Source organism: Solea senegalensis, linkage group LG12, assembly GCF_019176455.1.
Source record: "Solea senegalensis isolate Sse05_10M linkage group LG12, IFAPA_SoseM_1, whole genome shotgun sequence".
Lineage (NCBI taxonomy): Eukaryota > Metazoa > Chordata > Actinopteri > Pleuronectiformes > Soleidae > Solea > Solea senegalensis.
The window spans coordinates 181,636-194,135 of NC_058032.1; the positions used below are offsets into that span (position 1 = coordinate 181,636).

Genomic DNA, 12,500 nt, shown 5'->3' on the forward strand with positions numbered 1-12,500 from the left:
AGCTGAGTATAAACCAGGTGTGACAGAAGGCGGAGCCAGGAGAGAGGGCGGGGTCAGGACACTTTAATAGGTACAGCTGCTGTTCCTAATATTCTGCCTCTTTTGTTGTTTACTGTTGTTTTGGTGACGTCAGTGATGCGTTCAGGTGCAGCTGTCTCAGTCAGACAGACAGATGAGATGGTGCGTTCAGGGTCACCCTCTTCAGTGCGTGACCATTATATTCAGCCGCTCTTCATACATTCATACATTTAACATCTGGCCTCCGGGGGCTCCAAACATTATTCTGCTGTCAGTCACCTCCAAACACGCCGGTAATGAGATTCCCTCCAAAACCAGCACCACATCACACCTACGCTCGCCGCTTGACTGACAGCACGCCGTCCTCCCATAATCCCACGCTGCACACACCAGAGACCTGCACACTCCAGACCCCCCCTTTAAAAAAATCTCACATCAGGTATTCAGCAGGAGAGAGAGGAAGATGAGAGTGTGTATCATCATCATCATCAGCTGCACAGAGGAAGACGACTCAGTCCTTTCTTTCATAATTATCCTGCTACAATAATGAGGTTCCATTTTATGGTTTTATCACGATAATTATTACAAATATGTAACAATTTTCTCTTTAACATAAATGGGCGGAGCCTTTTTTCCATAATCTGTGTTCATTTTGATATTTATCATGTCATTAACATATAGGTAAGTTATTGTTAGATGAAGATCATCTGATCACATCCCTTTAACCTCACCTGGAGGAGAATCACAAACTTTTATTCTGAAAGGACGCGTTTTCCTGTTCAGTGGACAACGCCCACAGGAGACCTTCCCATGATGCATTGCAGCCACTGGAACATCACCACTTCTCTTTTCAAAGAACTGCAGTCACACCATCCACTTACACCTCCTCACCTCCATCACTCCATCCACACCCCTCCTCCTCCCCTCCCCCTCATCCTCCTCTCACAGCCTCAGAGAAAAGAGGGGGAGTTAATACTCAGGGGGAGGACGAAAGGAGAGGGGGAGGAGGAGGGGTGAGGAATGGAAGGGGGAGGTGAAAAAAGGAGAGTGTGTGATTCCTCCTGGGAGAGGAGGAGGGGGAGAGAAAGAAGGGGGAGGAGGAGGGGGATTAACACACTCTGTACAGACTGTAACTATCAGGAAAATTTAACCACAGACACCTGAACTCACCACAGACACCTGAACTCACCACAGACACCTGAACTCACCACAGACACCTGTGTGTGTGTGTGTGTGTGTTACCTGTCGATGATGACAGGATCTGACGGCGTCTCATTTCTGTTTCCACAGCTCTTCTTATCACAGCAGCGACTGTGAAAACAACAACAAAAACTTGTGATTTTACAGTGAAGGACCTCTGAGAACCTGCTCTACTGAGAACCTGCTCTACTGAGAACCTGCTCTACTGAGAACCTGCTCTTGAGAACCTGCTGAGAACCTGCTCTACTGAGAACCTGCTCTACTGAGAACCTGATGACCTGAGAACCTAGTCTGCTGAGAACCTGCTCTACTGAGAACCTGCTCTACTGAGAAATCTACTGAACCTGCTCTACTGAGAACCTGATCTACTGAGAACTACTGAGAACCTGGATCTACTGAGAACCTGCTCTCTACTGAGAACCTGATCTACTGAGAACCTGCTGTACTGAAGATGACCTGAGAACCTGTACTGAGAACCTGATGACCTGAGAACCTGCTGTACTGAGAACCTGCTGAGAACCTGCTCTACTGAGAACCTGATGACCTGAGAACCTAGTCTGCTCTGGCTGAGAACCTACCTGATCTACTGAGAACCTGCTCTACTGAGAACCTGATCTACTGAGAACCTGCTCTACTGAGAACCTGATCTACTGAGAACCTGGAGAACCTGCTCTACTGAGAACCTGGATCTACTGAGAACCCCTGAGAACCTGATGACCTGAGAACCTGCTGTACTGAGAACCTGATGACCTGAGAACCTAGTCTGCTGACCTGCTCTACTGAGAACCTGCTCTACTGAGAACCTGCTCTACTGAGAACCTGATGACCTGAGAACCTAGTCTGCTGAGAACCTGCTCTACTACTGAGAACCTGCTCTACTGAGAACCTGCTCTACTGAGAACCTGATCTACTGGAGAATGGAGAATCTGCTCTACTGAGAACCTGCTGTACTGAGAACCTGATGACCTGAGAACCTAGTCTGCTGAGAACCTGGTCTACTGAGAACCTGCTCTACTGAGAAACCTGCTCTACTGAGAACCTGATCTACTGAGAACCTGCTCTACTGAGAAATCTACTGATCTACTGAGAACCTGCTCTACTGAGATCTGAGAATCTCTACTGAGAACCTGCTGTACTGAGAACCTGATGACCTGAGAGACCTAGTCTGCTGAGAACCTGGTCTACTGGAGAACCTGCTCTACTGAGAACCTGCTCTACTGAGAACCTGATCTACTGAGAACCTGCTCTACTGAGAACCTGATCTACTGAGAACTGAGAACCTGATCTACTGAGAACCTGCGAACCTGATCTACTGAGAACCTGCTCTACTGAGAACCTGATCTACTGAGAACCTGCTACTACTGACTGAGAACCTGATCTACTGAGAACCTGCTGTACTGAGAACCTGATGACCTGAGAACCTGGTCTGCTGGAGAACCTGGTCTACTGAGAACCTGATCTACTGAGAACCTGCTCTACTGAGAACCTGCTCTACTGAGAACCTGCTGTACTGAGAACCTGATGACCTGAGAACCTGGTCTGCTGAGAACCTGGTCTACTGAGAATCTGATCTACTGAGAACCTGGTCTACTGAGAACCTGCTCTACTGAGAACCTGATGACCTGAGAACCTGGTCTGCTGAGAACCTGGTCACCTGGAGAACCTGGTCTGCTGAGAACCTGGTCTACTGAGAACCTGTTCTACTGAGAATCTGATCTACTGAGAACCTGCTGTACCCAGAACCTGAGAATGACTGCTGAGAACCTGGTCTGCTGAGAACCTGCTCTACTGGAGAACTCCTGCTCTACTGAGAACCTGATCTACTGAGAACCTGCTGTACTGAGAACCTGATGACCTGAGAACCTGGTCTGCTGAGAACCCTGCTCTGAGAACCTGCTCTACTGAGAATCTGATCTACTGAGAACCTGCTGTACTGAGAACCTGATGACCTGAGAAACTGGTCTGCTGAGAACCTGGTCTACTGAGAACCTGGTCTACTGGAGAACCTGGTCTACTGAGAACCTGATCTACTGAGAATCTGATCTACTGAGAACCTGCTGTACTGAGAACCTGATGACCTGAGAAACTGGTCTGCTGAGAACCTGCTCTACTGAGAACCTGCTCTACTGAGAACCTGTAGTCCTGGTCCAGTTCCTCACCTGCACATGATCTCATGTGTGAGTAGAACACGACACATCTCTGGATTCTTGTCCTGACCTTCATAGATGATCGCCTGCAGCACAGGGAGGAGGAGGGGGAGGAGCCTGTTAGCCTGTAAGCTGTTAGCTAAACAGCTTACAGGCTGCATGTTGAACAGTTAGCTAGTTCTCTATTAATTAGTTAGTGATAGTTAACAGTGATAGTACACTAGTTAATGATAATTAACGTTAGTGATAGTAAACTAGTTAGTGATAGTTAACAGTTAGTGATAGTTAACATTTAGTGATAGTTAATGGTTTGTGACAGTTAACCAGTGAGTGACAGTTAACTGTTTGTGATAGTAGACTAGTTAGTGATAGTTAACTGTTAGTGATAGTTAACAGTGATAGTAAACTAGTTAGTTATAGTTAACAGCTAGTGTATGCTGCATGCTCTTATTTTGAAATCCTTCTGTCTGATAATCAATCATCAATAACATCTCACCTGTTTGGTCATAGAGTCGATGAGTCTGACGTAAAGATCCTGCTCTGTTCTCACTCCTGCACACACACACACACACACACACACACACACACACACACACACATACACACACACACACAGACACACACAGTTGGAGAACATGCTGTATTGGTAAACTGAGCTGTGCTGTGCGGTAAAACGAGTGCTCCCACCGTTACTGTACAGCAGCTGTAGTTTGTAGTGAATCCCGTTGTTTGTTTTCTCTCCTGTCGGCTCCTGGACACACACACACACACACACAGCCAAACAGGTGCGTTTGATTTATGTAATGTATTTATGTAAAAGCAGCTCATCTGTCTTTTTCTGTGTGGGTGTGTTTGTTTTCTGAGCCTCTATCCCTGTGATCATGGCATTCATCTCTAAGGGGTGGAGTTAAAGTTGAACACTGATGTGTTTGTGTTTGTGTATGTTGTGTATGTTGTTTTCCCCATCATGGCGTCTTACCTTCTCTTTCTCCACAAAGTCCACGTAGGCGGTGCGTTCGATCTCCACTGGCTGACCCTGGCGGTCGTACAGCGCCAACACGAAGTGGAAGAAGTTTGATTTCCTCAGGTTTGACGGAGGCTGCTTCTCAAAGTGAGCGCGAGCTAACCCCACCCCACTGACAGACACACAGACAGAGAGACAGACATATTTATCAACAAACACTGAAAACTGTGACATCACTTCTGTTTGAGGGAGGAGTCTTGAAGGGTTTAAATAATTTCCCATGACCCATGTGTGGGTCCCGACCCAGTGTTTGAGAACCACTGCTTTAGCCGCTGTCATGTTTGAGCTGTGTTTGTGTGAGTGAAGCCTTCACAGGACATTTGACCTTTGACCCGTGTTATTAGTAACGCCGTTACTTTATTCAGTAAGTAATTATGTAACACGTTGTTTTTTTGTTTGGTGAAGTTTTACAACGGCACACAGTTCCCATAACATTTTAGCGATCAATAAAGTTTAATTGAATTGACAACAAAGCACTTGTCGCCATCGATGTATATAAAGGCTAGATGTCAAACGTCCACATGTGGCGGCCATCTTGCCACAGTCAGCTCACTCACTCATAACATGTGTCGTAGTGGTACATGGACTTTTACGTGTCCATGACACATATTTATGAATAATTATAATCATGGGCTTCAAATAAAATTAAACAGAACAGAAAGGTGCAATGAATACATACACACAAAGTAAAACTCAGGATACAGAATGGCATGAGATACCGTATATGTATACTTTTATAATAGGAGAATTACTAATATAATCCAATAATTAGAAGTATTACTTGTTTAAACTAAACATGTAATAATTATTAAATAAATTATTTTATTATATTAGTAATATTCCTATGATAAAAATATACATATATCTCATGCCATTCTGTATCCTGAGATTTACCTTGTGTGTATGTATTCATTGCACCACATGTCACAGTCATTTAAAAAGTCCACGTACCGCTACGACACATGTCAAAAGTCCACGGTACAGTTCACATGTCACAGTCATTTAAAAGTCAATACACACATTTAAAGTCCATGTACGCACGCGTCGCGGTCATTTAAAAGTCCACGATCACATGTCACAGTCATTTAAAGTCCACATACCGCTAAATATCATTTAAGTCCACGCACGCATGTATGGTCATTTTAAAAGTCCACATACCGCAGTCGCGGTCATTTAAAAAGTCCATGTACCGCTACAACACATGTATGGTCATTTAAAAGTCCATGTACCGCTACGCGTCATTTAAAAGTCATGTCGCGGTCATTTAAAAAGTCCACGTACGCTTTACATGTCGCGTCATTTAAAAGTCCACGCATCGGTCGGTCATTTAAAAGTCCACGCTACACATGTCGCGGTCATTTAAAAAGTCCACATACCGCATACACATGTCGGTCATTTAAAAGTCCACGCATCGACACGTGTCACAGTCATTTAAAAGTCCCGGCTCAGTCATTTAAAAGTCCACGATCGTACACATGTCTGTCATTTAAAAAGTCCACGTCGACACATGTCGCGGTCATTTAAAAGTCCACGCATATGTCGCGTCATTTAAAAAGTCCACGCATCGACACATGTATGGTCATTTAAAAGTCCACATACCGCACACATGTCACAGTCATTTAAAAAGTCCACGTACCGCTACGACACATGTCGCGGTCATTTAAAAAGTCCACATACCGCTACGACACATGTCACGGTCATTTAAAAAGTCCACGTACCGCTACGACACATGTGATGATTATTTCATCTTGAAACGCGGACCAAGTCATTTTTAGGTTTCAATTGTCCCTCTGTCTGGGCCCCCTGCCAATCGGGCCCTAGGCACGTGCCTCGTTTGGCTTTGCGTTAATCCGGCTCTGGTTATGGGTGAGTGAGCAGACTGTGGCAAGATGTTCGACACTCTGCCGTAAGACATGTAGCCTTTATGCATATCTATGGTTGTCGCCCTCTAGCGTCCCACACGTGATCAGACACGCGCCATGAAGAGAACTGGACAGGTCAAGGCGCGGCGTGACGGCGAGTGAGAAGAGGAAGAGAAGTTTCTCCTCGTGGAGGTTTTCAGATCAGATGGTAAAACAACGTTCGTGTCCCGGCTCAAAAATACTTTCTCCAGTGAACAACAGCTACAGTGATCCGGTGAAGCACTGGGGAGGGGCGTGCTTCCACAAAGTTAGCAGCTAAGGTAGCTAACGAGAGTCACAGCACACAGGCACACACACACACACACACACACAGCCAGGCACAACAGTACGCTACTTTTAATCGTTTATTTGGATGGGTTAACGGTTAGGGTTAAACCTAACTCAAGCCTTTAGGGTTAACCCTAACCCTAACCATTGTTAGCAATATCAGGCTATTATTCCAAGAGTCCAATGGTCAAATGTCACAGATAAAAACACATATGTCGAGGAAAACGTCAGAACTGAGATGACAATTAACTTGAAATCAACCTTTATTTCAAACTAAAAAGTGACTTTCTCAGTAATGCATTACTTTCAGTACGTGTTACTTTTGTTTTTTACCAAGTAACTGTGACTAGTTACTATTTTTCAGTAACTAGCACAACACTGCCTTTGACCCCAGAGGACAAATAAGACATTTAGCCATTTTTTTTTTTCATTTGTTTTACAGACGATCGATGACATCACTGCAGACACAGGTGAGTCACACACTCTGCCACACACACACACACACAAGCTGCTGGTCCTCTGCTGCCTCGTGTGGTCACTTTGTGTCACTGAGTTAAATCTAAATGAAAGACTTCAAATGCTGAATTCACTAAAATCAGACATTAGAACTTAGTGACGGAGGCAGCAGTGTGTGTGTGTGTGTGTGTGTGTGTGTGTGTGTGTGTGTGTGTGTGTGTGTGTGTGTGTGTGTGTGTGGTTTACAAACGTCAGGTCATGTGACGTACTGATGGTCTGTAAGCGTTTGTCGTTAGTGTCGTGGATAGAATCAGTTTTTGACAGATTGATTTTGTGTGTGCGCCTCAAACAGAAAAACAGTGAACTGTGCCTTTAAAGTTTCAACTTTAAATTATAAACATGCTCAGGTTGTAAAATATAATCTTCAGTTTTGATAAATATTGATCATGTTTTATTTAAATCACAGTTTGATTTTAACGCTCGTAGGTGAAGAGGAAAAAGAAACATGATGGGACAAAAGACTTTTATTGTGAAAAACAAAACAAAGCTGATGATAAAATAATATAAAAACTAAACATGAAACAGAGACTTTTAATGTGAAAAACAAAACAAACCTGATGGTAAAATAATATAAAAACTAAACATGAAACAGAGACTTTTAATGTGAAAAACAAACAAACCTGATGATAAAATAATATAAAAACTAAACATGAAACAGAGACTTTTAATGTGAAAAACAAAACAAACCTGATGATAAAATAATATAAAAACTAAACATGAAACAGACTTTAATGTGAAAAACAAACAAACCTGATGATAAAATAATATAAAAACTAAACATGAAACAGAGACTTTTAATGTGAAAAACAAAACAAACCTGATGATAAAATAATATAAAACTAAACATGAAACAGAGACTTTTAATGTGAAAAACAAAACAAACCTGATGGTAAAATAATATAAAAACTAAACATGAAACAGAGACTTTTAATGTGAAAAACAAACAAACCTGAGGATAAAATAATATAAAAACTAAACATGAAACAGAGACTTTTAATGTGAAAAACAAAACAAACCTGATGGTAAAATAATATAAAAACTAAACATGAAACAGAGACTTTTATTGTGAAAAACAAAACAAACCTGATGCTTTAGAGGGTTTTTTTATAATTTGACTGAATCTTATTCTACTCAAATCAAAGGAAACTTTCACTTTTCACAATAAAATAATCAAGTGAAATAATCAAGACATGATTAAAGATTAAAATATTAAAAAATTAACTTTAACCCCGGGTCCACGCAGTGGTTTAGTGGTTAGCACTCTTGCCTTGCAGCGAGAAGACCCGGGTTCGAGCCCCGGTTGGAACAAGGGCCTTTCTGCATGGAGTTTGCATGTTCTCCCCGTGTGTGCGTGGGTTCTCTCCGGGTTCTCCGGCTTCCTCCCACAGTCCAAAAACATGCAATGTGGAGATTAGGTGAATTGGACACTCTAAATTGACCATAGGAGTGAGTGTGAGAGTCAATGGTTGTTTGTCTCTAATGTGTGTGTGTGTGTGTGTGTGTGTGTGTGTGTGTGTGTGTGTGTGTGTGTGTGTGTGTGTGTGTGTGTGTGTGTGTGTGTGTGTGTGTGGTGGTGTGTCCTCTAGATGGACTGGTGAACTGTCAGGGTGTACCCTTCTCATAGCCCATGGAGATTGCACAGCACCCCAGCGACCCTCTGGTGGAGGATAAAGTGGTAGATGATGATGATGATGATGATGATGATGATGATGATGATGATGATGATAATGAACTTTAAACTTTGACTGCGACGAACACACACACACACACACACTCACACATTCACAAACTCACACACACAGAGACACACTCACAAACACGCACACACACAAATTGTAAAAAGTAAAAATTATGATCAACAATTTTACTTTAAAACCTAATAAAAGGAAGTTTAAGAAAAGACAAATATGGACCAAAAAAAAGACACAAGATGTCCAAAAACACAGATACATTTAAAGAAAAAGACCAAAAAAACACTCAAATGTTTAAAGACACGGAGACGTAAAAAAAAGACATTTAAGGAAACAAGACAGAAATAGAAATATGTATTTTTAAAAAGACACGAGGACATTAAAATAAAGCTTTATATTTTATGTTTATGTTAAAAAGTGTTTCTTTATTATGTTCATAATAATATTTATATGATGATTCTTATTATTTCTGTTTAACAAAATAAAATCACTTTTCACAGGTGAAAGTCGCTGCTGATCAGTTTATAGATTATTGATTATAGATTTATTGCTGTTCATCATCGTCGTCGTTAGGTTTTATTTATTATCATTATTAATATTATCACTGTTATTATCACTTATTATCATTATTAATAATAATACATTTAATCTGAAAGATGAAGAAATAACACAGGAAAAACACATAAATATCAGAGAAAAATAAAGAGTGTGATTATTGACAAAAGAGAAATAAATAATAAAACATGTCATCGATCTCAATAAAGTCATTTTAACATTTATGTGCAAACAAGAGCTGGAAGTGTGTGCGTGACAAACTGTAAACACTTGGCATAAGTGCGATGTTTGTGTGTTTGTTGTCTCGTCGATGTAGATATAATATTAATTATGTCAATAAAGATGTAGATATAATATTAATTATGTCAATAAAGACGTATATATAATATTAATTATTTCAAATAAAGACATAGATATAATATTAATTATTTCAAATAAAGACGTAGATATAATATTAATTATTTCAATAAAGATGTAGATATAATATTACTAATTTCAAATAAAGACGTAGATATAATATTAATAATGTCAATAAAGACGTAGATATAATATTAATTATTTCAAATAAAGACGTAGATATAATATTAATTATTTCAATAAAGATGTAGATATAATATTAATTATTTCAATAAATATTTTCTGTTTGAGGCGCACACACAAAATCAATTTATAAATAAAGACGTAGATATAATATTAATTATGTCAATAAAGATGTAGATATAATATTAATTATTTCAATAAAGATGTAGATATAATATTAATTATGTCAATAAAGATGTATATAATATTAATTATTTCAATAAAGATGTAGATATAATATTAATTATGTCAATAAAGACGTAGATATAATATTAATTATGTCAATAAAGATGTATATATAATATTAATTATTTCAATAAAGATGTAGATATAATATTAATTATGTCAATAAAGACGTAGATATAATATTAATTATTTCAATAAAGATGTAGATATAATATTAATTATTTCAATAAAGATGTGATATAATATTAATTATTTCAATAAAGAGGCGTAGATATAATATTAATTATTTCAAATAAAAGAGCGTAGATATAATATTCATTATTTCAAATAAAGAGCATTAGATATAATATTAAAAATGTCAATAAAGGCGTAGATATAATATTAAAATGTCAATAAAGGCGAGATATATAATATTAATTATATCAAATAAAGGCGTAGATATAATATTAAAATGTCAATAAAGGCGTAGAATATTAAAAATGTCAATAAAATAGATATAATATTAATTATATCAATAAAGAGCGTAGATATAATATTAAAAGTCAATAAAGGCGTGATATAATATTAATTATTTCAAATAAAGGCAGTAGATATAATATTAAAATGTCAATAAAGACAGATATAATTAATTATATCAATAAAGACGTAGATATAATATTAAAAATGTCAATAAAGACGTAGATATAATATTAATTATTTCAAATAAAGACGTAGATATAATATTAATTATTTCAAATAAAGACGTAGATATAATATTAATAATGTCACTAAAGACGTAGATATAATATTAATAATGTCAATAAAGACGTAGATATAATATTAATAATGTCAATAAAGACGTGTGCACGATGTAAATTGTGTCAAAGCAGAGAAGAGAAGACGCGTCAGATTATAATCTGTGTAACAGAACGAGAATATTAATAAAAAGCAGTTTTTATTATACATGTAATTATTGAATACTTCAGGGAAACTTTACTTCACTTTTTATTCTTTCACCTTCAGGATCCTTATCATCATTATCATCATTATTATTATTATTATTATTATTATTATTATTATTATTGTTATAATCAATCTTTAACTCAAACATTGAAACATTTCATTTTTGTCAAAAACGTTTAATTAAAGAAAAAAAACATTTTAATATTAAAAATGTTTGTTTTGTTTTAAATTGAATCATTTTATGTTCTTGTTTTATTTTGTCTTTAAAAAAAGTGAAAATGTATCGTTAGAAAATTGTTCAAATTCAACATAAATAATTGTTTTATTGATTTTTTTTATTTTTCTCTGCAGGGACGGAACACGTTCAGGATCAGGATTTAGATCCTGTTTAGTCCTCTGGGACTTCACTTCCCATAATCCCTCTGGGCGGCGGAGAGTTTACCTCTGGGCGGCCGTGTTGGCGTCCACCACGCCGGCCGAGTGCATCCACGAGCGCACGGTCAGAGGCTCCTCCTTCAGACTTGCCGCTGTGCTCCCGCGGGGAAGATTCTCCTGGATCCCGAACATCGTCTGCCGTGTCTGCCGCTGCACCACCGCGCCACAAAAACAACAGGAACACAAGAAAAGCTGCACTCTGCGGGACAAACGGACACTTGGAAAAGTCTGGACGCAAAAACGCAGATGAGTTGAAGACGTGAAGCAGGATTTTTGTGACTTTTTGTCCTTTTTGAATTTTTCTAAAGATTTATTTAAAGTTTTTGCTGTAAAGTGAAAAAAGTGTTGTTTTTATTTTGATTTCAAAAGTGTTGGAATGCGGAAAAACAGGAAGAAGACGACGGAGGAGGAGGAGGAGGCGGAGGAGAAAAAAGAGAAATAAAATCCTCAGAGGACGAGGAGACGGCGCCGGGGTCCGGACGGCGAAACGAGAAAAAGCAAAGTGTCTTTTTTCTTTTCCCCAAAGAGAGGAGGAGACGAGGAGGCGAGGAGAGGAGAGAAGGAGGCAGCAGCAGCAGCAGAAACTCTCAGCCCCGCGGCCCCACAGGACTGGACGCCAAAACCCAAAAACCCCACGGGTCTTCCTCCTAGCTGCTGACGACATCACTGCGGGGGGAGGGGCCTGACCATATAAGGACAAGAGAGGTGAGAGAGAGAAAAAGTGTTCTGTGAGTGTGTGTGTGTGTGTGTGTGTGTGTGTGTGTTAAGGAGAGAGAGAGGAAAGATGGGGAGAAAGAGGGAGGAGGGGGAGGAGCTCCATCCAACCAGAGAGAGAGAGCCTTTGATCGCTCCATGCAGTTTGGTCCTCTCTCTCTCTCTCTCTCAGTAAAGTAAAATCAGTCTGAACCAGTACCTGGTTCCTTGGTTCTAATTATTGGCTTTGTTCTGGTCCATGGCCTAATGTTTCAGGTCCTCAGTTCATTGTTTCAGGTCCTCAGTTCATTGTTTCAGGTCCTCA

At 39.3% G+C, this 12,500-nt stretch overlaps 1 protein-coding gene across 4 annotated transcripts in view; it reads right to left on the reverse strand.

The window, feature by feature from the left end:
- Positions 1–11,798, reverse strand: part of LOC122778911 (transcription factor COE3-like) — a 32,763-nt gene extending 20,965 nt beyond the window's left edge. For all 4 annotated transcript variants that reach the window (XM_044041065.1, XM_044041063.1, XM_044041064.1 and 1 more), the window contains exons 1-6: positions 11,490–11,798; positions 4,345–4,501; positions 4,053–4,116; positions 3,862–3,917; positions 3,378–3,451; positions 1,261–1,329 (exon numbers count right to left, since the gene is read on the reverse strand). In XM_044041065.1, the coding sequence (XP_043897000.1) occupies positions 1,261–1,329; positions 3,378–3,451; positions 3,862–3,917; positions 4,053–4,116; positions 4,345–4,501; positions 11,490–11,614 (545 nt within the window). In that variant the 5' untranslated portion in view covers positions 11,615–11,798. The remainder of the gene's footprint in view (positions 1–1,260; positions 1,330–3,377; positions 3,452–3,861; positions 3,918–4,052; positions 4,117–4,344; positions 4,502–11,489) is intronic.
- Positions 11,799–12,500: the final 702 nt, after the last annotated feature.